Source organism: Cryptotermes secundus, unplaced genomic scaffold, assembly GCF_002891405.2.
Source record: "Cryptotermes secundus unplaced genomic scaffold, Csec_1.0 scaffold238, whole genome shotgun sequence".
NCBI classification, from domain to species: Eukaryota; Metazoa; Arthropoda; class Insecta; order Blattodea; family Kalotermitidae; genus Cryptotermes; species Cryptotermes secundus.
In genome coordinates this window covers 310,265-335,341 of record NW_019728500.1, presented here as the reverse complement: position 1 = coordinate 335,341, position 25,077 = coordinate 310,265, and the positions used below count along the sequence as shown (strand labels likewise).

Sequence of the window (25,077 nt, the reverse complement as noted above, 5' to 3'; positions counted from 1 at the left end):
GGGGGGGGGGCCTCGGCTTTGCGCAACATGTCACAATACATTTTATGTTAAAATAAGATACAATATCAATATCTGAATGCATCTACAGTAATTTGTTTCTTTACACTGATTAAGTATTATTAAAACCGTAACATGTTTTGGCCATAAATGACCCTCAGGAGGGGTGTGTAACATTAAAGGAAACTTTATAAAATATGTGTGTGTGAATAAAAGAAATAAAATGTTTAATTCATAAAAAAATTTTTGTGAAAGGTTAACACTTAATATTATATTAAAGTCTATTGATATGAATTCTTGTTAAATGCAGCTTTCTTGATGATTGATGCATGATACTGTATTGTGTACTGCTGCCTTGTGCTCATTTTTCAGTGTATCAGTATGGCGATATAGTGCAGTATAATTGTATGGCTCTCAAGAACTGAAAGTATTCGTCATTTAAGACTGAAATGTATCAGGGTTTTGATAGTATTTGTGTTATGTGAAGAATATGTTGCCTTCTGCTGTGCTGATGATATTACTTTATTGGGCAAAAATATAAATACCACTAAGAAAAGCAGGCAGAAGCTCTATTGGAGTATTTACTGAGGCAGTGGGGAGAAGTCCTATAGAGAACAGAGATGATGGCACTTGTTTATACCTGAATGTGTTCCAATCAAGTTCGAGTTTATTGTAATGTTGGTTCACAGGTGTGATTATATTACTGTATTTGTTTCAACATTCAAATTTATTTATTATTGCTATGCATGGAATGAGAAATGTTACAGATGCAGAATTAGTACAGTTAATATGGTATGAAAAATGGAGTAATGTGGAGCAAAGGAAGTGTTTATTTTTAGCATGACTTAATGTACCATTCATGAATTTAGGTTCACTGATATTTCATGTTTGTGCCATGCTGTGCATTGAAAGTTTCATCAGGACTTTTTCTGGAAATGGAGAAATGATTTAAGATTATGGTCTTCTGCTGTGTGACACCTTGTTGTATGGTAGGAAGACCGAGGTTTTAGAGGAATCTGCTGCATCGATCTGAGTTCTTCCAAAACATTGACTCCGCAATCTACCAGGCTATGCAGCATCACATTCAGAATACCATAATTTCAGTGTTCACCATTCTGAGAACCTCAGATCTCTTGTAAATATTATTATTTGTATATTTAAAGAAATGCAGAATTTGGTTTTCAGGAAGTTCCTTTCATTTTGGTAAATATAACAACCAGACAGTTTAATTGCTTTATGTATGCTGTGTGTAGTAAGTATTAAATATTTATAGCCAGTGTGTTTATGACTGGGGTGTGCATTATTGTCAGTCTTCCATGAAAATAGGAATAAACAGCTAGCTATCCAGTTTTTAAGGGACATTCTTATATTTGAAAGGGATATCTATGGACTCTTAAATACATTTGGTTAATATTACAAAAATAGAATATTCTGCATAATTAGCTCTTTAAATAAATTGCTCTGTTCATTTTTATGATCAGAATATGTATGTTTTAGAATGAGCCCTGATTTTAATTTAAATAAAATGCTCTGTAAAGGGTGGGGACACCTGTACGTGAGAGTTTTTGGAAAAGTATTATTACAGTAAACTCCCAGTTATTTAGTATCCAAGCATCTTGAATTTTCATGCAACTGGTGGAAGTTTTCAGCTGGGTTAGATATGAATAAGTAATTCCTATGTGAGATCAGATTTATTCTTTTTAGAAATAAAAAAATACTTGCTGCATAGTGAATGAACCCTATATAACCCACACCCATATGCATGTGCACCTGCACGTACAGGAAACTTGTTTGATGTAAAGAGAAACGTGGAAGAACAGATGTGCTAGTCGATTATGGCGTGTTTTCCTGTTTCCTCCATGATTGATACCTTATTTTGTGGAATTAATAGGTAGTATCACAAAGTTCAGATTTTGGAGTTTGCTTTATGCTCAGATGTATTGACATTTTCACATGAATAAACAGAGAGGTCACTAGTGGTTCAAGAAGTGCCTAAGTGACTAAGCTGGCCTTATTGTAGACAAAAGTGCTCACAAGAGGACCATTGCTCCTGATGGAAGTTAAGCTTTCTGCATTACACACAAGATATCTCATTTAGGGGTACTGGACATTCAGATCTGGAATCATTTGGTGTGTGAGAACAGTGGAGATGATGTATCACATCATGTGTCAGCATTTAAAGCTATTTGTGGTATTTTTTCATTATAAATTATGCTTTGGAGTACTACAGAATGATGCTAGGAGTTTCTATAATATGAACCAGATTAAAAAGTCTTAAGTGAAAATACATATCTGACTTTGGAACTCTCTTTTTATAAAAGTAATAGAAGGTACAGCTGTAAGGTTCACACAGTGGTGAATAGTGAAATTACAGTGCCAACCAACATTTAAGGGGATGGAGGCAACAGGTTTCTCAGAAACATTGGTACATGGTGTCACATACCAGAAGATAATAATCTTTAAAGTAGCTGCAGTTCAGAGGATCAGAGATCCTAAGACATCTGTCCTCTTTGTGTTGCAGATGGATGCATCTTCATTATTTTGTACAATTTTGAGTGTTAAGGAATCTTTCGTTCATGTGAAAATACTGTAGTTTGATAGTTTTATTTATTTATTTATTTATTTATTCAAAGTAAACCCTCTAATAAACTTCATAATTAGTGTTCCCTCTACAAGCGAGTGTCTTATTTTATGATATAAAGTGAGGTAGAAATTTGTTGAGAACATAACTAGAATTGTAATAGTAAAATTACCATATTCTTATATTGTACAGAACTGGTGATGAAAGTCAGTTCTGTTATTCTCTAAAGTAGAAGTTATGTGTTCATGAGTCTCATATCTGTATTGAAACTAATGCTGATATTGATAGTATTTTAAATATTGATGTGTGTTGAATGCATTTTTTTTTTTGGTTCTGAATTCTTTAGCCTGTTATAATCATAGTGTAAGTTCTATGAAGCAAAGAGAAGTTGATGTCTGTAAACACCTGTATTATATGGCCAGTTTATTTTTTAAAAAGAGGTAGGAGGCCTTCACAGTGTTAAAGTGCTGTAGAACTTTGCATGCATTTAAACTAATCAATATGGTATACAGTAGTAATATAAATTTTGAACTAATTATGACAGTATTAAAATTGAATGCTTGCCTCTCCTGTATGTGTGTGTGTGTGTACGCTCGTGTGTGACGTGATTGGCTTATGCTGTGCATGCAGGGAGCTGGGAAAGGAGTACCTGCGTGGCCAGACATCCCAAAACAGCAGGGGAACCAGCTGGGCAACCTTACACCTGCTGACCGACATGGATCGGTTCAGGTGAGTCAGCTATTCAGTTTTGATGATCTGACTCTTAATGGGTAGCTACTACAATATTTGTAAGAAATACAGAAATGATAGAGGGAATAACTAATATGTCTGTCAGTAAGGATAGGTATGTTTTTAAATAATTATTTTTGTGTATGAGATTTGACATTTTAAAGGCCATGAGAATTTGCATTATGGTATCATGTATTTTTGGAAGTACGAGGGTCGATCAACAAGTACCCGTGTTTGAAGACAGGTGGCGTTGCTGAGGGAAATTGGCATTACCGTCGTGTACTGGCATCTGTCAAACGACACCATACTAAATTTCAGACTGATTCATAGGTTAGTTTTTATTTGGCAGCCAATTGCATCAGACATGTTTTGTCTTTCTCGATACAATGGAAAAAGTGCAATATCGATCCGTAATTCGCTTTTTATTTTTGGATGGAAAAATATGCGAAGAAATAAAAGCGAAGTTCGATGCTGTCTATGGGGGACCCTTCACCATCTATGACATCATCATCATCAGTAATCTGTCAGACGACAGGTTCACAGTCTCTTCCAAAACAGTTCCTCCACTTAATGCGATCTAGAGCTTTCTCCTTCAAATGATAGTATCCTCTTCTGTTCCCAAGGTCATCCAGCATCTTCTTACATCTTCTTCCTCGTCTTCTTGTCACTTCTGTCCGCCCCTCTATCTTTCCTTCAGTAACTTCTTTTAGAAGGCAGTTTCTGCGTAAAACATGACCAATCNTCCTGGATTTAATTTCACTAGTACACCTTCCATCATCTGTTAACAAGCTACCCAAATATTTAAAACATTTCACATTCTCCAGTTGTTTTTGGTCTATCTTTATTGTGACTGGGGTTGGTTGTCTCGAAATTTTCATTACTTTTGTTTTCTCCACATTCATTTCCATGCCATAGCACCTTCCAATTTCAATTAGTCTATCAATCATGCCCTGTAGCACAGTTTCTTCCTTAGCCATTAACACAAGGTCATCTGCATATTTCACAGTTTGAATAATTTTCCCTCCTAATTTGAAGTCTCCAAGCCCATCCAGAGCTTCCTTGGTAAGGCATTCGCTGTACAAGTTGAACAGAATTGGTGAATTAAGTGCCTAACAGAAATAAATAAATTAGAAGAAACACTTCATAATTCACTTCAACAAGTTACTGGTGTTCATGTCATAGTTGAAATCCAATCTGCAAACATTTTTTTGTTTATGTGTACAAGTAATAAGGTGGTGAACAGAAAAATGGTTTGCTCTTTCCTGATGACAACTGTATGCCCTTCTAAAAAGCGTGCAGATGGTTTTGACTGATTACTCTCTTAACTGTACAGACTAAATATATCTTGAACTAATCATAAAATGTTTAATATTTTTGAGAGTATGTTGTGCCTTGAATATACAACCCTATGAAAGAAAATCCTGCATATTCACTGAGATGTCTGGCATGGAATGTTTGGTTCCCTTCGTGTATTGAAAATAGAATGTAAATTTCTAATGACAGGCACAATGAACTATGTTAGTATTTCTAGATGGATGCACCCTCAGAAATGTTTTAGGCACAGCATAGTGATAATATATGCAATATTTCTCTATGTGTGATCAGCATATTAAAATGTAACCTTCATCCATCAGTTCTTTATGTTCATTGTAACTGTCACAGAGGGCTGAATACTTTTGTGTTAGTGGATTTTGGTGCACCTCTTATGACATGAATTTTTTAACATTCCAATTTTCTTAGGTTTACCTGTTTCATTTCATAAAATCCTGTTTCTGGTGCCATGTGTTTAGTTTCATGGCCAGGGATGAAGGCATCACAGTTACACTGTTTTAATATGGATTGTCAGATATCAGATAACACATTACTGTCAGTTTGCATCAGCAGCCAGGCAGAGTTGTTCATAAACATGTTGTAATGTTGAACATTTGTTAGTATTCAAAATATAATTTTGGCAGTATCCAGTGCTTCCAGTTTTTCAGATTTGTCTAGTTGATGAGAATAGACAAATGGAATGAGTGGCTGGGTGCTTTCCAAATTAGCATTTTTTGAAGTGGAAAGCATTTTGCTATTGTCACAGCTGATTTTAGTGTATTTTAATAATAGCCTTCTGGCTGCGTGTCAGCATTCTCTGTAATGCATGTCTGGGGGGGGAGGTCCTAGCAGATACAATAAGTTCAGTTCTTTTGACACTTGGCTTTGCGCTTTCCAAATGTCACAACATATTACATAGTAGTATGTGACTTCATACAGCCCTGACTGTAACATGCAAACAGGTTTTTATGTTTGTATCTTTAATGCCAGAATTCCCCCCCCACCTCCCTCTGAAATGGGTTCAACATAGATTTAAGTATAACATGGAGATCTAAAGCCCAAGAATAACATATTGAAATACTTTATGCTAGCATTAAAGATGCATTGTTATTTTGAAGACTTTGGTCAGCTTGTGGAAAATAACATACTATGTCTTTTTCTTTGCAACAAGCAGTCTGTGTAAAATGTACAGTAACGTGACAGAATCTATTGTCTTTTTTCTTACTATGCAGAAATTGGATTTCTGTAACTTGTTCACAAAACCTGGTTGGTTGTTGGTTTCAAATTGTTAACTTGTGTCCTGAAAGCTTTGTTGCGTTTTATACTCATAATTTATTCACTTGAGGTAGTAGTTTTGGAGTAGCATTTCAGAATGATAAATGTAGTGCACTGTAGTGTAGTGTTAAAGACAAAATTTTATTTTTTTATACAAAATAATTAAAACATTTCTGATAGTACTGTAACGTATATTATCAACATTGCATTCTGGAAACTGTTGTTTAATGTTAAAATAGTTTAAAATTATTTTAAATGCTTATTTTAAAACATGTACCAATCATAAAATAATAAGACAAACTGTTATATGCCTTGTGGTCTAGTGGTCAGAGTTCCTGGCTACAGATCCAGAGGTCGATTCCCAGCGCTACCAGATTTTTTTCTTAGAAGTAGTGGGTCTGGAACAGGGTCCACTCAGCCTCGTGAGGATAACTGAGGAGCTGTTTCAAGGAAATAGCGGCTCCGGTCTAGAAAACCGAAATTAACGGCCATAGGGATTCGTTGCGCTTACCACGTGACACTCCCTATCCACAAAAGTTGGCACTAAACTTCACTGACAAGCGGTGGTCGCTCAGTCGGTATAGTTTGCTTGCAGACTAAAATCATGGAGTTTGTTTGTTTGTTTTCTTATATTTATATGTGATTGTATTCTTTGTGTTTCTCAGTAAGACTGCACAACATGATACATAAATCTAAATCTCGCCAGTTTGCACATAAGTATTTCACTCAGTTTCTGTGTAGGTTAGTGTTCATGTTCTTGAATTAGTGATAGCAGTGTTGGTATATGGATCATATTTTATTCTGTGATGTTTTTTTGGTTTTTAGGTCGTGAGCTCAACTAATGGTGAATTAGGAAATGATGATCCAACGGCAGGGCATTCCAACACTCCCATCACAGCCCAAGCAGAGGTTGAAATAGTAGATGAAACAAAGTAAGTCGTAGATTTTCATACACCTGCATTGTATGTAGTTGTTAGAGAAATATCAGGCTACTAAAGATTAATGCCCTTATGTCTGTAAGTAAAACTCTTTAAGTTTGAGAGTTCATTTTCCAAGGACTTTAGTATAGGCTGTGTGTATCACCAAATTGTCAAATTTTTAAATCACTAAATTAGAAGAAATGGCCCAATTATGGTTTTTCCTAGATGTCTTGATCTCACCTATTAAATTTTGTTGTTTTGTTTGTGGTTGAGATTGCCTGTTCAGTTAAAGCACAAGATTGGAGCGCATTCTCTAAAGCAGCTGCAGCCATTGGAATAGTTTTCCAAATGCACAAAGCCACATGGGACTAAAAATGAGTATCATCAAGATGTTCTATGAGTGACCGATAGTGCCTACGTTGAAGGTTTATTGAAAATTATTTATAAATGTCAGGAGTTTTTTGACAGTTAAGAAAATCATTTTCATGGTATGTTTATTTATTGGATACTGAATTTACCTGGCTATAAGGACCCCCCCCCCTTTCCAGTGGGAAATTTGCATGAAAAATTATTTTATTACCTGTCCAGATAATATTTATGTACAGTTATCTCATTAGCTCTTCGTATGGTCTGTTTTAGATCAACAAAATTATTTCCTGGTGGAACATACACCTGGTAGTAAACAGATCTTTACCTTTCTTCCACATCCCCTTATTGACCCCAGAAATATGGTATTTCCTGAATGCTCTGTGGTTATTAGTCTGATGGGTGTACTTGGTAACTATGTATGAGTTTGCTTTATATGCATTTCACAGGAATGAAGAAATCTGCATAAATTGTATCAGGGTAAGGCAGTTAGAACAACTACTGCTATCATATTGATACAGAGTTCTTGAATATATGAGTTCCAATATTTGCCATAGTTTTGAGAAGTCATATTTTTTACAAGAGAAACAGTAAATGACGTTTGTGCATTTTGATCAGTTGCAGATATCAGATGGCCCCCTGCTTCTTAATCAAAATAAAAATTAAAATCCATTATTTATAGTTGGATGAATTTAGCATATCCATATAAAATACGAGCATTCTTTTTTGATAATCTGATTTTCTGTAGTTGACAGATGACTGAGAACACAGTCTTCCTAACAGTGATGTGTATCTATAATATTCCTCTGCAGATGTTGTTGCTTCTTCAAACGTAAGAAGAAGAAATCAGGACGTCAGAAATGACTAGCGGTTGTGCAGTGCAGCCCGGAACGCGAGGCGGTGACGTTGCTGCGGGCTACGTCCCACTCCAATTCCAGAGACAGTGTCCTGAACAATCCTAGTAACAGCGAGTTTGCTCGTTACCCTACGCCCGCCAGCGTCACATGATGAGTCAGGGGAGCACCCACGTAGCTGCCGCCATCATGCCAAGTCTCCCCCCTCACCTGATGCACTACTACATATTATAATTATTAATTATATTATACATAATAACTAAGTCTTGTGTGCTGTGGTGGTATGGTGTGTTGTATGCATGTATGTATTCAGTATATTTGTGGTGTAAAAGGAGAAAGTTGAGGATGGCTGAGTGTATGGAGTTGCATTGTAATGTAGCCAAGAGTGTGAATAAATGGTCCTTTGGTGAATTCATACAATGATTTGCTTGCTTAAATCCAGTGAACATTGTCAAATGTCATATAAGTCAGTTGACTGACTCATCTGACTGTAACTAATAGAGTGATTTGATTGTACGGCTAATTGTATGATTGAATTAATGATAGAATGGATATTTGATGGATAGAACTGAAATGACTGAAGTCCTGTTTAATCAACTCTGGTTGGATCATTCATATTTGATTTGGGAGATATTGCTGCATATGGCTTCAGAGATAGGGGGGGGAATATGTCATGAAGCAGTTAAAAGTGTTGGAATGAAGTGCAGAAGTAGAGTTCTGTGCAGCAGGAGACTGGACCTGTCTCGAGGAGAAGCTCATGTTCATGTGTTATTGTTTGTGGGGAAATGCTGTTGCAAAACAGTGGGCATGAGGTGGCGGCCATTTGGTGTATCATAGATCCACCCCCTCTTACCATCATCAGTATTTTATGTGCAGAGTGAGATGCCACGTAATGTTCTCAAGTACCATGCTTTGTTGTTTTATTATTTTTTTAAATGAATTGATCTGTGGTATGCAAGAAATCAAGGCAAAATATTATCCAAACCAGTCAGACTGATCAGCTCTCCCATTGCTTCTTGATGGAATGGGTTGTGATTTTTTTTCTCCATTCTTATTCCATCCAAATAAAGCCAACTCAGATGCTAGCATTGAGACTGCAAAAAACAAAAAAGAAAAAAGTGGCCAGAAAGTATAGCCTGTAACTGTAATTGTTATCTTATACTCAGCTGCCCCCCCCACCCCCACCCAGCTTATTGAGAAAGGCTGAGCAGTTTATTTACATGACATGTGGCTTACATTATATAACACTGTTTTCTGCATGCCACTTTCCAGAACACGAGATTGGTGGCTCTAATACTTTTACTTGGTAATATACTAAAGACCTACAAAGCTATGGCTCTTATATGCTCCATTGCAGTTCAGCTGCTCACTTAGATTGTGCTGCTGTTAGCAAATAATTTTCAACTTTTCGAACCTCTCTGTAAAACTCAAAGTCATGATTAAGACAACTCACAGTGATAATGTAAGTTAGGAGCTAAGAGGATGTGAGGACCTTCTTCACATTGTCAAGTTACAAAATGCTGTACTTTGGAAATTATTAGGATTGTAGAACATTCACTTCTATTTTGTATGTTGCTTTGACCATGCACTTTGATACATGAACAGAGCAGAAATCTGTATTGTGAATTTTGTAAACTTCATAAACTCAGATTATGAGTTAACATGTTTGCAGAATTTACTTCAGTGTTTCTTTCATGGACCCATATTTTTTGTGGTATGAAACTTGACTGTATTTGATGGCTGTTCTATGTGGTCACCAGTGACTGGTTAGTTTCAACAGAAACCTTCCACATTTCCACTTTATATGGAGTTGTTGCAAATGAACTGTTGGTTTCATGAACTATACTTAGAATTGTACAGGCCATTAAATATTTCCTTCAGACCAACAGTTCAAAACCATTAAATGAGTTTCCAAGATGTGCCTGCTCTCATATGGCTATTAAGAAACTTGATATGACTAAATATTTCCCCCTAGAAGTCATTAATCTTCAAATACATATTCACAAAATAGTAATGGCATCCTATGAATTATTATTCATTTACATAATGTGTGTAGGGGCTGAAAAGAGCAAATATATATGTATATATTTACAGTGAGTGAATCTGGTAATACTCTTGACTTCCAGCTGACTGAAAAGAAAGTGCTCACTGTTACCAATACGTTATTTCTGTATATTGTGTTTATGTTAGTGACCATTTAAATATTTGACTGCAGTAGGAATTCTGCTATTTGTATAATGTCCTACTGTTCCAGATTAACATAAAAGCATGATTTTAAAATATGTAGTTCATAGATTTTCAGATATCAGTGGAATATAGTGTTTTCATTTACTTTCATTCCAACTTCTAGCTCCAAGCTTGCATACAAAAGTGGTCTGAATTACTGTTAGACATAATCAGTATGAAGTATGGTAGATACTTTATATTAACCTGACCTCTTCATAGCACTAAATTAAATTTATATCATCTAAAAATAGTTACAATATTGTATAATTTAACAGCATGCACTAATGAACCTGGGAAGTGTGAAAGACACGATCTCCGTATGTAATTTATTATATTATCATCTAAACATATTGTGTCCCTTGCTTCCAGCAAAGGACATCATAAGAATAAATCCAGTTTTTACTTATGTGTATAATATTATGCTGTTTTAATCAAAATATGCTCTTCTCTTAATTTTATATAATTTATGCATATTTTTGGAGTGTCAGTGTAAAGTACTATTTTCTTGGATGCGACACCATGTAGTCTGGTAGAAGTGTACCAGTGTTGCTTTGAAACATTGTTAAACTTATGCCAGACTGCACAGTATCATCCAGAAGATTATACCCTTCATAGTCACTGCCACAAGAACCTCGAACCTCACTAGTCTCTTCATGTTCCAGAAATTCTGATTATTTTAATTTCATATGTGTATTATAATATTTTATTCTCGTGTTTCATTCTTGCTGATTTCTTGCATTTTATTACCAGCCATTTATCTCTAAATCTTCTCCTTCATAATTAAACAGAATGGCTTAGCAGAATTCAGACCACTTTTGGAAAATTTGGCATTTTCCTTCGTCTTCTGATCTAAGTATTTCCAGCACAAAAATTTAAAATAATAATTTATCTTGCAGATATGAAATTTGAATTGGATGAATATCTGAGACACTTCTGTTACAAAGTTTGTTGCTCTGATCATACATTGTACATAACCTTGCACCAAACATCTGGTGGATTTGGGTTATCAGTTATGAAGCAGCGCTCATGTATGCTTTGTACATGCTTCGTATGTATTTTATAGGCATGTGCAGGAACGTCATGTTTGAGATGATAAAGTGAAGAGAAAAGTAACTGAGATAAGAACAAGAATACTCTGCACTAGAACTTCTTTTTATTGTAATCAGTTTATAATACTGGCTCTTTGTCTTTTTGGGGGGGAATGCATTGAAGTTTAAGTGTATTACTACCCTTTTTGATATCAGACACCAGCACTGCTAACAGGAATAGAGAAAGATGCTGAGGGAGAGGTGGTTTTGTTTAGAAGCTGATATGTGCTGCGATGCCAGTTATTACAGTTCTCATGGGTTAGGGTAGTTTGCATGGTACTGTAAAAAGCCAGAGCAATTATCAGAAGATTGAGTTTTGATTTAGTCTCAGTAATTGAAAATTTACACATACATGATATTTTACAGCATAGTAAAATTCTAAAAGAGATCATACTGTACCCTACAGACTTCAGACATTGAAGAATATTAATGAAGTTCACAAAAAGTCCTATTATCAGACTTTCGTTCTTCTGTAACAGTTTAAAATTCTGTTCACTTCAGGTTCAAATCAGATGTTACCCATGATAACTAGTAGTTCCAGCCTAGATATTGATAGCCATATGAATAGAATGGGGTATTATGTAAAATATGTGTCCCATGAAATTTTACATATTTGGTTCACTCCAGTAAACATAATGTAATATATTCCTACAGATTAATTTTTCTCTTCCAGATGTATAATTTCATTTGGTTTTAATTACATCCAAAGTTGAAATATCATGAAAAGTCCAAGAATGTCTAATGAAGGTAAAATTGTCCCCATGCTCAATTAAGCATTATGCCATGAAGACATATGAGGCAGTGGAGGTATAGCTCCACCATTCTTGACCTTGACACTGGATGAAGGTGAGTGGTCAGCTTCATGCCCTGACTGCGTAACCCCTGGTACCCATTGGATAGGAGGTTAGGTGGGCCTCAGAGTTGGTCTGGATTGCTACAGAGGAGAGAAATATTCTCTGCCAGGAATTGAACCTTGACCATCTGGCCTGTAGCATGTTGCTATACTGACTGAGCTATCTCATGAAACAAAATTACATTTCTTCAAATTTTAGTAAGGACTCTCATTATGAATATTTATCAAAATCTATTCACTGTGACCAGTTGCCTCTGTGTAGTGGCATACTCGAACAGCATTAGGATGCAGTATTTTCTGATTGTACTTCCATGCAGGAATTGCTGTTTGATTTAGAAAAGTAACATAATATCCTCCTTTCATCTACAGATCTGTAAGTAAAGACATGATATTCTTCAATATGAACAGTAGATAAACAGCTATTAAGTGATGACTACTCTTTTGCCCCATTATAGTATTATTGATGAACTGTTATCAGATATAATTTCAGAGGAATACATTTACAGTAACATGTGTTTACACATTCCAGGGAGAAGTTTTATGGACTTTGTGAGCATTCCTCTCTGTTGTGTATGGTAAAATGTTTTGCAACAACTCCTGACATGATAATTGTGGAGGTACTGTGAGTGACCTATTTTAGTCATGTTAAGGATATTACTGTAAGGGTACTGTTATTTTCTTGTAACAGTTACTTGAGCCATAATTTGTAGCATATGTTTCCCCCTCCAATTACAAACTGGTTTCATGTATGTTAGATTTGAGGTTCACACAGCAGCAACTGTGATGCTGCATAGTCTGGTAGAAGTTAGCTGATATTTTGGAGGAACTTACTGCCTGCATCTTCAGGGTCAGAGAGTAAGCCAAGCAAGAAGCATAGTTGTGCACTCCTTGCAGCTTGTTTAGCTTACTTTCAACCCTGAAGGTGGGTACTGTCTGTTTCTCAGAAATGTTGATAAAACTTCTACCAGACTACACTACAGACACACCCCCATGCCCCAGAAGATAGTACTCTGTGATTTCATGTACATCTAACACATCTTGTGAAGCCACAGTGATGTAGATGATTGTATTATCCATGGCTTTCTCCACATTGTTAATAATCCACAAATTTTGAGCTGCAAAGTAGATTTTTAAAGTAAAAGTACTTTTTTTTTTTGTGGTTAGCACTGTGTTCATAGTAACTGTGCTGTCAAAAGATGTCATATTGTTCCATTTTTAGCATGCTGCAGCACCATCAGGCAGAGGAAGGTAATGTGAAATGTTTATGAAACTATTGATAAGCTGATACAACTTCAGATGTTTGCCCTGGAATTTGAAATCTGTGAATGTGTGTGTGAGCTTAATGGCACTAATTTCAAAGGGACATATATTGGTAACAAGGTTTTTAAGAGAAGAGATTTGTTACTGCAGTCAGCCAGCATAATGTTCTGTAAAAATGAGATACTAGGAAATCAAAAACTGCTTGGATTTGCTTAAGAAATACAAACAGGAGCTCGTAATTGTTGAATACCATTTCACATTTCATGGGGGGAGGTGTGCAGTGTACTCCTGTCACATGATCAGGATATTGGTTTGTAAACTTTCCCAAATTTTATCTTCTGTACGTGTTTTATATAACATCTGGTTACATGTGACCAGAAATGAAACTATATTTATGGTAGTTTTTCTGTGTGAATGGACAAAAATCACTGTGATAAAAAAGATACATAACAGTTGTTCTAGTGGGGTTGAACTAGCTTCCAACTTTGTATATGGTCATCCCTATGAATGCAGTGGGCTTTATATTCCAAGAATTGTGGCAGCCAAGGTGATGAATTTACTTAGTGCATCTTCAAAGTCTGCAACAGTTCATACACTGCTTCATTTTTAGACTTGAGTATGTAACTTGTTGCAGTTGCCAAAGGGAGAAAAAATCTTAATGTATTATTTGTTAATAAAAATACCTTCAGACAGCTTAAGTGAAATAAAATATAAGGAATGCTACTACACTTTTAAGAGCCAAAGTAATGCCCAGCCAATTTTGTTAATATGGTCTCTCTATCCAAGACAGGATGATTTTTTATTGTTAATCATGATGGAAGTTCATTGATGTGTTAAAAAGCATTAATATGACTTCACGGTGATTTGCAAAATACACTGTAAAGGTTTAGTGATGAAGTCAAATGTGATGTTTAATTAGTCCATTCACTGTCTTGTCTTAGTAATCAACCTGAGCCAAGACAGAATGGAGTCAATTTTTTTTTAAGTATTGTGGATGGCACCAGAAGTGTGTGAAATTTATTATTTAAAAAACAATTATAATCTACATATTTAATGAGCAAATTGTGTTCATACTTAGTGTTAACTTCTGTGGCAATATAAACGTTTTTCAGTTCCACAATCAGACCTAGATCACTGGTGAAGAAAGAGGGGTCCAATATTTTAGTCATGCTTTAATTAGATACATGATTATTTCTTTTTCCCAAGCCCAGTGTTGCCAGTTGCCATATTGACTGTCATCAATTCTTCCCCCTTGTGTGTGCATTGTGAGAATTGCTTTTATAGTGAGAAAGCCCATAGGAATATACATGTAAACTATTCTGTTTCCAAAATGAAAAAAAAAATAAACACTAAAATGTTAATACAGATAATTGTGATGAATTCATTGGATGTCAGTTCCAGACTTAAGATATATCATGCAAAGCTCACTATTTATAAAACAAGAATACAGAAAGAACTGCAGGAAAAGCCTTTATTATTAAGCTCGAAGAAAATCACAAATTTAACAGTATGAAACATGTATATAGTGGTGCACTTACACAAGAAAATTTTAAAACCATGGATATACTATAAATATGTACACATGAACATCAGGGAGATGATAACTTTACTGCAACAACTACAATCACCAAAATTCAACAAGAAAACATTAAGTTGGTATCAGTTTCCTCACTGAAATAAGATGCGTTGCTTTGGACACACATATCTACTGTTCTTTAGGTACCTGAAGCACCACTGTTCTTGTTCCACCAGAATCTGAAATATTAACCGTCATCTGCTCTCCCAGTTCCTTCTCAAGCATGTTCCTGATATGACCATCTTCAGGTGCTGGAGGTGGCCAGATTTCATCTGGTGGTGGTACAATGTAGTTTTTATCTGCATACAGCAGTGATGACGTGATATCCTCTGGTTTTTCTTTTATATGAGAACGCTTGATTGGTGGCTCATAATCATGGTCAACCACCAGCGGATTACTGAACTGCAGAAGTTGAGCCATATCAGATATGAACTTGGCTGCATCATCCTGATCAGAACTGCTGAAAGTCCCATCTTCAGAGACCCTAGACTCAGGGAATTCCAGCAAGTTTCTTGACCGACCTATGAACAAAAAAATGACATGTTCTAAAAGTCACCCTGATAAAGCTGCGATTAATTCATAAGCTTTACTTTGCTACAGCTTGTGTTTATCATCACTCTGGTCAGCACCATAATATCTGCACTACTGAAAAAATTAATAAACCATAAATATGTTTTGTCATGGAACTCCAAGAAGCACATTCACCTGGTCAAGGAATTCCTAATGTGCCATGAGATGGAACCTGTCTTAATCCACTCTCTCATACCCCATTTAACTTCTTCCATTGCCACTGAAAAAATCTTTTTGCAACATTTCATAACATAGTCAGTGAAGGATTATTCCCCACACTGGAAGACCACTCCTTGACAACACTTCAGAGGGTTGTCCATCATCAAATAGTGATGCAGACTGTTGTATCATCAGAAATTTACTAAATTCTATTTTCAACACAGTGAAGCCAGTTCACTGTTTTTCTTCCATAAATCTATATGCCTGTTCTAGGAAGTGAAAATGGTAGAAGAAAGGGGTGGCCCTCCCCCTAGGGCTTTACATTTTAAATAAGATTTTACTGTTGACAGAAACAGGATCCTTTTAATTTTTCAGTGTCATATTACATTCAGACAAGCAGTCAGTCCTTTATATAAATAATACACAATATTTTCCACATGATAACTGTTACATCACTGGGTTAACAGTTAAATTAATGTGGCCTACACGAGTCCATGCACATAAATCAGTCAAGCTCACTCAATTAAGAATATTTTTCTGCATGTCTAACCTGCAAGAGGTGCCATTTTGTTTTCTGGCTGTGAGAGGTCTTGATCCTTCTGGCCATCATAGTTGGAGGATGAGCTCTGATTCAGCCGTAAATTGGGTGCTATAATGAAGGCCATGGAAAGGAGAAGCACCATAAGGCAAGTAGCAGGTTGTGCTGTGTTTGCTGCTCCATGGGACAACACAGCCTGGAGTTTTTTCACCTGTGCTGCTAGTGTTTGGTTTTCTGTCTGCAGAGCTTTCACACGTTTTACTAGGTGCAGATTCTCCTCAGTGCAATGCTTTACCCTACAATAACACAAATATATTTGGTAAAAGTTGCAGAAATGGAAAGCAACAATACCCAAGAGAATTTACCATACAAGTTTCATCACCTTGTCTCCCATACTGATTAAGTGAGAAGGTGCTTCTGCCTGTAAGACATACATAAACTTATAGAAATCATGAATTAAACTTAAAATTGCAACTGTAAGAAATCATAGTTCTTCAGTATATTTCAAATGCACCTGACTATCAATATATTTTTTTTGTCACTATGCAACAGGAAAGTGAACTCACCCACTCATTGATTCTGCCCTTCTTCAGAAGCTGCCAATTGTGCAGCCATACAAGAACTTTCCAGCATTTTATGGAACCCAAAGTTCATTACCATGTTCACAAGAGCCCTGAGCCAGATCAATCCAATCCATACCATCCCACAATATATCTCTTAAGGTCCGTTTTAATATTTCCACCCATCTGTCTTGGTCTTCCCACTAGTCTCCTTCCTTCTGGCTTTCCCACAAATATCCTATATGGATTTCTCCTCTCCCCCATGATTCTAATTATACTTGGAGAAGAGTACAAGTTATGAAGCCAGGAAAGTAAACTAGTTAAAAAAAAGTTTATGCCACTGATATTCAACACAATTTCCATACAAGTATCCACCTGTCTTGCTATACATGAACATTACAAATATGTAACATTTTTCACAGCAATGAGCACAAAAACTACAGTATTCTGGGATGTAATTCCGTACAGCCTCACAGATAATTACCCTGAATATGGAGGCAGCAGATTCCTCCAAAGTGGTAACTGTCTACATGGCGTCATATCCCATAAGTAATGTGAGTATACAACTTCTTTTATTTTCATTGACATATCAAATACAGAATAGTCTGCAAAACAGAAATGGTTTGAAAAGAAATAAATACACAGAATTTATGTCCAGAAATAAAGCTGAGAGCCATCAGCTACTTAAAATTAACTTGCCTGTGGAAGGAGGGTAAGCACATTTCTAAAACCCTTATGATGCATTATAAAGTAAATTTAAAACGCAAATGGGCTATATAATCTGCTTATTTTGGCACAATGGAGAAGAAATAGTAAAATGTTTACCTATACAAAGTCTACCAGCCACCTATGTGCTGTACAGTCATGCCTTAAAAGATGTAAATATTTAGCCATGTTGCATCATTCATCTGTTGTGCAACTTTATATTGTCTGTGTCACTTATTACTACTTAACTGCTTATTCAACAGACCTCCGTTCTTCCCTTTTTATAGCTTGTATCTGATATGTAAGCTGCTGATTTCATGGTTTAGCCATGTTGTTTGTTGAGCACGTCCCAATGTATACTGCAGTCACCAACTTCAGGGTAAATAGGACAGGACATCCAATGAGAAGGGGCTGGACCAGAACAGGTGCAACTGAACTGTTAAGGTTGCATCATTTGATATACATGAAGTTATGATGTCATTTCACATTTTGACAGACTCCCTGATGATGCCAGGACTTCAATTCTGTATAATTCTATGCTGTGTTTACAAACGCTTAACAAGAGCCAAACAACCAAGTGAGACTAAGGAATGCACAGTACAGAAGCCGCACTTCTGCACTAACATTTACCAGCCCTACATAATCATGGAGGGGCATGCAGTAGCATAGTTGGTTGAGACACTATGCTACAAGCTGGGAGGTCGCAGGTTCAAATCCCAATGAGGTCATTGGAATTTTTTTCAATTGACCTAATCCTTCCAGCCGGACTATGGCCCTGGGTTCGACTCAGCTTGTAACAGAAATTACTTACCACCATCTCTGAGCCGATTGTCTAGATAATGTGGGACCCTCAACATCTCACAACCCTATGGGCCTTCAGGGCCTGTTACAGGGATAAAAAAAAAAGTAAAGCTATCCCTGTAACAGGCTGTGAGGCCCATAGGGTTGTGAGATGTTGAGGGTCCCACATGATCTAGACAATCGGCTCATAGATGGCGGTAAGGTTGTCAGCCTTAAGCACCGGCCGCGCTTTACTCCCCAGGAAAATTATTTAATTACTTCCTGGTACTCATTTCTGTTAGAGGCTGAGTCGACCCTAGGGCCATAGTGTGGCTGGAGGGATTAGGTAAACTGAAAAAAAATCCAATGACCTCATTAGGACTTGAACCTGCAACCTTCCAGCTTGTAGCATAGCGCCTCAACTAACTATGTTACCGTGTGCCCCGACAGGGATAGCTTTACTTTTTCTACTTTTACATAATCATGGAACCCATAAAACAAACATCAATACAACTTTAACCAAGATGGATACACCCCTGCAGTCTGGCTGCAAGGTTCACTCCCATTGGAAAACACCATGGCCACCTTTACTTCTACTGTAAGCCCTACATATCAGCCCAATTCCTCATTCATCCTGAAGATAGTAACCACAACGGACACCAAAATTATACAGTCAAAAGCACAGTACAAACTGGCCACAACAAGCTGATGGACAGAGCAGTAATATATAATTACCTACATTAACTTGGGGTTAGAAGATTTATAAATGTTTCAATTGTAGTCTATCATAATTACTATCACCTCAACATCTTTATGTGTGTGTGTGCTAGTTTCAGCACAGTGATAACATCATACATTTTTTTATTTCATGTATTTAAGCACAACTAAATTTCTCTGCCTAAGGGAAATTCTCTAAAAAAAAAAAGATGCTGATAAAATACGTACTGAAGAATGTTTGCATCCAAGGGGAAGCACAGTAGATCATTGAAGGTCGCAGTGCGGGGGCCAGTTTTTATGGCCCACCCCTTACATACATACATGTTTACATCCTTGGTAATATAATATGAGATTTTTACCTCTCTTCCAATCCATCTATGTATTCTTTTTTTCTCTTGCGTGAATCCTGTGCTGAGATCTTATTTCGGATTTTTCTTCTAATCCGTTTAAGCTCACGCTCTTCATCCTTTGTAAGAGGATAATGAGAAGGCAGTCTGACACCCTCTTTCTGAAGAAGTCGCTTCTCTTCAGCTGCAAAGGAATACTTTAAGTATCAGTTTCTGTACATTAGACACACAAAAATTATTTAATTTTGTTAAGTAAAATATACTTTTTACTGCCCACTGCTTTCTGGAACCTCATGTGTACTTTAAACTCACAAAGTTCACACAGGGATAAAGATTACTCTTGAAGAAAGTTACTTGGAACAAACTGCTACATACTTCATATTCTAAGACAAATATTATTCAATAATACAGAAATTCAAAAGTTTCCAGTAAAATTAAAAAAATTAAATTCGCACAGTGGGGGGTGAATTCCAGGTGGGTCCACTCGGAACGGCGACCACTGATTTGCCTATTGTACCTGCCCTGGGTGATTGTGATAATGGAGAATTTGGTGGAATGAAGATTGGCTGGGTAAACTGAAGTACTCAAAGAAAATGTACCCGTGCCACTTTGTCCACCACAATCCCACTTGAGCTATGGCATGGCCAAGTTTCCAGTATGTTCATAATAAAAGAGCTCAGTGACATTAACACTAAAGGTTCACTACCAACTGATGAATGAAATATTCTGATTTACATAATGGAATTTATATCATGACAGCAATAAACTCTCTTTCTTAAGTCACTTGCAATCACAAATTCAAGATTGATTCATATGAATTTTCAGGTCAAAACTCATCGAAAGATTTGCTATGACAGGTGTAACACATACACCATACGAGATTGATTTAAAATCCACAAAAATGCATGGGTCCTTTGTAAGACCGAACTTCATATACTTTATATTACTATGAATCTTCCTCAACTTATTCAAAAGCTCTTTAACCATAACACTTATGCTGATCATTCTTACATGTTAACTGAAGTCTTGGATAGTGTGAATTTGAATCATCACCCATTTCTTCTGACATACTTTCGATGCTGCTAAGATCATCTTGCGAAGCATTACTCTTGACAAGAACTGGTTTGGTTTGCAGAGTTGCTCTGCTACCAGTTGTAACACGCATTCCTCTTAGAGACTGCTGTTTTCTTGTAACATTTTGGCTAGATGCATTAATGATTTTAATAGTTTTGATATCCTTCACTTCCTTGAGTCTTACTGGCAAAAGAATAGACCGGGGATTGCCAGACACTGGTGTGATGCGAATTAACTGCCTCAAAGGACTGCTGGTTATGAGATGGCGGTTTTGGACAGCTTGCTGCATTGGAGGCAACACATCTGCAAAAGATTCATATATTACATGAACAAATTATTAATAACTGTTACCACTTAATGACTAGTCCTTTGAGAGAAATATTATAAGCATACTCATGCTAATGATGGCTTGGTTGTCTTCCACTCTGACCTCACCAAGACCATCTGTGTTCAGAATATCAAAAACAGAAGAGTCGACCTCAATATCTTCTTGTACTGAGCTCTCCTGGTCACCACATACATATGAAGCCTCCAGTGGATTACTTTCACTGCCACTAGACAAAGAAGACAGAAGATCTATATTTTCTTCTTCAACCTCAGGAAACATGGGTGACAACTGCTGGTCACTTGAAACACCACTGTCATAACTACTTGCTGGTGCAGTTACATCTTCTGTTTCCATTATACTTGCAGGAGACAGAAGCACACCATCGTCCAATATTTCAAAAGGTTGGTCATCGAATTTTAGAATTGACTCCAAGAAGTCATCTGGATTTGATGACCAGGTTTCTACCTACAAAACAAAAAATAATTGTCTTAATTCTGTTTCACAACACTGACAAACGCAATTAAACTTCTCTACAGGAACTGTAACTTACACCAATTCCTTCAACGTCTTTCTGATCACTTTTATATATTAAATCTTTATCTGTCAGGTTGAGAACAGGATCTTCTCTCTCAAAGAGAAAATCCATCATACTTAGGTCGGTCGACATTGACACTGTCCCGTTTCTTCAGCAAAAGGTACTGACCGGTTTAAAACGGTAACCCTATGTTGGTTACATAAGCCTAAGAGCCGACCCGCAACCTCCACACAATCACATGTAATACTGAAATTACTGTCTGTTGTCGTACCACATCACACATGGTACTCTGACATTTCTTTAACAGAGTACGAACTCATACCTCTGTATATTTCCCATAAATGTGTGGAAAAGCAAAAAGTGCTAATCTCACGAGTAAAATTCCAATGATGATAAAACACCGTGAAGTATATATGTAACTGTCTTTGCTGATAAAAATAAATACGAACAGGTTCGTTTCAGAATGCTGATATCCTTCTATTCAAAGCAACGGTCACAAATTCAATACATGTTTGCAAACGTATTAAACAGGCCACTTCACACTTCCTCTTACTTCCAACGTGGAAATTCTCACGTCATGTAACTTCGTCCACTTGGTATAATCTCATTGGTCGGCTCGAGGGGCTCGAGAGTGTATTTTATAATACGAAATTGTGATGTAGGTGAAATGGAGAATGAGTGATGACCACAAAATCGATATTACATCATTTTGAATGTGCTACAAATGACTCAGATTGGCAAAGGTACTATTCGCTGATTAGTGGTTATTTATTTTCTTCTCTCCAAGGATTATCGACCTGTATTTTTTATTATGAAAAATAATTATAAATACAAAAGAGCCTAGGCAATGTCCATCCTGCACCCTCTAGCACTTACTTATTAACATTTTAGTTTATTAAGCCATACTAAATAGCGTTGATCATCCTTCGAGAGCTCGAGAGGTTCGACAAGTTCGAGCGGTTCGAGAGCGACCGTTCGACATCTTCATTAGCAATTATTGCTTTTATGATCTTGGTTTGTGTCCCATACGGTTAGATGTCGCTGAAAATTAAATCATGGTTGTCCGTGCTCCTAATCTTGTCTTCAATTAACGTTGAATCATGTATCCACAGGTAGTAATCTGTGATCGTCTGTGAAACATGTGTGAATGGTGTGCAACGAAATACGAAGCATGGTGTGAATGGCGGCTGTTATTTGGAGTCATATGTGCTTTGTATTTTTTTGTAATTAAATAATTCGTAATTGCATGAATGTGCGATATGAAAGTGAAAAAGAAGCTGGGAGTTAATGCGAAGCGAAAGGGAAAGGTGGTATTATAATTTAGGTTATAACCAAAAGCTAATGCCATTAATCAACAATGACTCGTGTTAAATAAACGTCATTATTTAAGATGATGTTTTAAATGCACAATTTACGTAGCGTCGAACACTTTGTTCATGGGGTATGACGGATTTCAACCTAAATATTTTATATTCATTGAGTCATATTAGAGCACTATAATAATTTAGGAGCGAATTCAACATAAATCTTGTTAAGAAAAGAGTGTTATTAAAAAAATTGAACGAGATTAAGCGCACAAAATTGCTTTTATCAAAGGGATCAGATAATCAGATTATTTTTCATTTAGCGACATAGTGAATTTCAGAGCTAAATACGGCTATATACTGAATTTTTTTTTGTATTTAAAAATCTTCCTTGGGCCTATAATAAACGCAGCTTCCATCACCACAGAACTACCTCTTAGAAGTGAAATTTACCACGTTGTTCCCATATATTTCTTGGGGAAGGGATAGATAAATTTGTAAGCCCTCCTACAGCCTACAAGTCCTGGATTTTACAGTGGTAATTAAAACAGATAATTATTTTGCTGTGAAATGTCTGTATTGCTTTAGAGGGCAGGTAACTTTTTAGCTTTCTAACTTATTTCTCAATATAGTCACATTTTTTCTCAATATATATTGCTAGTGGGGTGGGACTAATTCCCTTGTACTGCGACCACTTCTGGCCTATTGTACCATTCTCAATATATAACTTCCAGTGGTTTGCCAGCACTTTCACACATCATTGAAAGATATTTTGTTTTGGTTGGGCATGTATAAATCTTGTTCCATACACTACACTGTGGATTCCACTGTGTATGCCTTAAGGGGTCTAAAATGATGATAGGTGCTCAATATGACATTCAGCAGGTAAGGTGAGTGTATCAGATTTTCAGTGGACAGTCCTGTGGTTGTGACATCTGTCATTTGGCTCATGGTATTGTGCTGCAAGTAGAAACCCTTGGACAGCAGTCTGCACTGTTTGTGATTTGATTCAGAAACTCCTGTGTCGTTGTTTGTTGTGGATCCCTTCACCTGCAGAAAATCTGGTGATGTAGGTCATGTTCCAGCAAACCTAACTTTTTAAGTTGATGATGCTGCTCAAGTCATTTTACACGTAGGTGATGAAGGATTTGCTAGCATAATTCAAGGCAGAAGTGATGCACCCAGGACACATCATGAGACAGCAAACCCTGCATTTGCTTTATGTTGCATGTCAACTGATGTGACATTTAGTTCATACACACACTGTTGAATCCCATCAGTTTATGGACTGAAACAGCTCTCATTTGCAATGCAATTTAAAGTTAAATGGTGATTTTTTGAATTAGGCATTTTGCTTCATTGATACTGTTATGTACAATGACACTGTATGTTTGTCTGGCTGTGGAGGGCATTCAACCCATATACACAAACTTTGAGCTTGTTCATGTACAGGTGAGATCTTCTGATAAGAAATTTACTTTAGTGTCTTGTATTTTATGACAATGGTTACAACAGCTGGCAGATCTGCAGAGTTCTCAACCATCATCCGAACATCAGTTGGCCCCATGATAAACCAGACTCAGTCATCTTCCTGCCCTATATTGGGACTGTATTCAACCGAATCAGCAGAGTGTTGTCCCGGCACAACATCAAATCAGTGGGCCTGCCTCGAAAGAAGTTATCTAGTTTCCTCTGGCCGCTCAAAGATAGCATTGGACTAAGGACGCTGGGTGTATACAGTATCCCATGCAAGTGCGGCAAGGTCTATATTGGGCAGATGGGCCATTCCGTGGACATGAGATTGAAGGAGCATCAGCAGCATGTCCATCTCAGACCTACAGACAAGTCAGCTGTTGCTCAACACAGCATTGATTTGGGACACCACATTCGGCTTCAGAATACCTCCATCCTCACCACCAAGACCTGATATGTGTATCACATCATTAGGAAGCTATTGAGATTGAACTCCATCCCAACAATGTTGTCACGTATCGGGCGTATATCGCGACAAATAAATTCTCGATGTATTCGATGTAGCGAATTTTATTTCACATTCGCACTTACAATCACCCAAATTACAGATTTACGGTTACTGCTATCTGCAGTATCACAATTAGTACACTCGAAATGCCAGAATACCACTGACTAGTTGCTGGCTAACTCGGCGGTAGCTCCAGGACTCACTGACTGACTCAGTACAACTTGACTCGGCGACTGTTACAGTACAACAACTGTGAATAGCCTTCGCTGCTCCCTATGTAGCCCCGATCGGACAATACGGCCACGTAATAGGCACCCTTGTTGCTAGCCACGCTGTCCGGTTACGTCACCGCTGTTGATTCGCCTTGCATAGTTACCCGGTTACGGGGCTCGGCTATCTTCGGCTCCGCTCGGCTCTCTTCGGCTCCGCTCGTGACGTCACCG

At 37.0% G+C, this 25,077-nt stretch overlaps 3 protein-coding genes across 12 annotated transcripts in view; 2 read left to right on the top strand and 1 right to left on the bottom strand.

The window, feature by feature from the left end:
- LOC111865195 (casein kinase I) overlaps nucleotides 1–11,622 on the top strand; it is a 154,351-nt gene extending 142,729 nt beyond the window's left edge. For 2 of the 4 annotated variants that reach the window (XM_023853032.2, XM_023853031.2), the window contains exons 10-12: nucleotides 3,209–3,307; nucleotides 6,719–6,825; nucleotides 7,992–11,622. In XM_023853032.2, coding sequence (XP_023708800.1) covers nucleotides 3,209–3,307; nucleotides 6,719–6,825; nucleotides 7,992–8,043 — 258 coding nt within the window. In that variant the 3' untranslated portion in view covers nucleotides 8,044–11,622. The remainder of the gene's footprint in view (nucleotides 1–3,208; nucleotides 3,308–6,718; nucleotides 6,826–7,991) is intronic. The other 2 variants (XM_023853034.2, XM_023853033.2) reach the window with 1 other exon arrangement.
- Nucleotides 11,623–14,905: 3,283 nt separating this feature from the next.
- On the bottom strand, nucleotides 14,906–22,017 carry LOC111865205 (cyclic AMP-responsive element-binding protein 3-like protein 1). Its single transcript, XM_023853057.2, has 6 exons — nucleotides 21,365–22,017; nucleotides 20,880–21,279; nucleotides 20,424–20,789; nucleotides 19,425–19,596; nucleotides 16,316–16,599; nucleotides 14,906–15,557 (listed from the first exon to the last, which is right to left on the bottom strand). The coding sequence occupies exons 1-6, from the start codon at nucleotides 21,479–21,481 to the stop codon at nucleotides 15,166–15,168; spliced, it is 1,731 nt and encodes a 576-aa protein (XP_023708825.1). The 5' UTR covers nucleotides 21,482–22,017; the 3' UTR covers nucleotides 14,906–15,165.
- A 355-nt stretch (nucleotides 22,018–22,372) lies between these two features.
- Nucleotides 22,373–25,077, top strand: part of LOC111865188 (nucleolar protein 6) — a 38,097-nt gene continuing 35,392 nt past the window's right edge. For 3 of the 7 annotated variants that reach the window (XM_023853010.1, XM_023853009.1, XM_023853008.1), the window contains exon 1: nucleotides 22,488–22,656. In XM_023853010.1, coding sequence (XP_023708778.1) covers nucleotides 22,600–22,656 — 57 coding nt within the window. In that variant the 5' untranslated portion in view covers nucleotides 22,488–22,599. Of the gene's footprint in view, nucleotides 22,462–22,487; nucleotides 22,674–22,736; nucleotides 22,791–22,835; nucleotides 23,192–25,077 lie in introns of those variants that run through there. The other 4 variants (XM_023853011.1, XM_023853013.1, XM_033751727.1 and 1 more) reach the window with 4 other exon arrangements.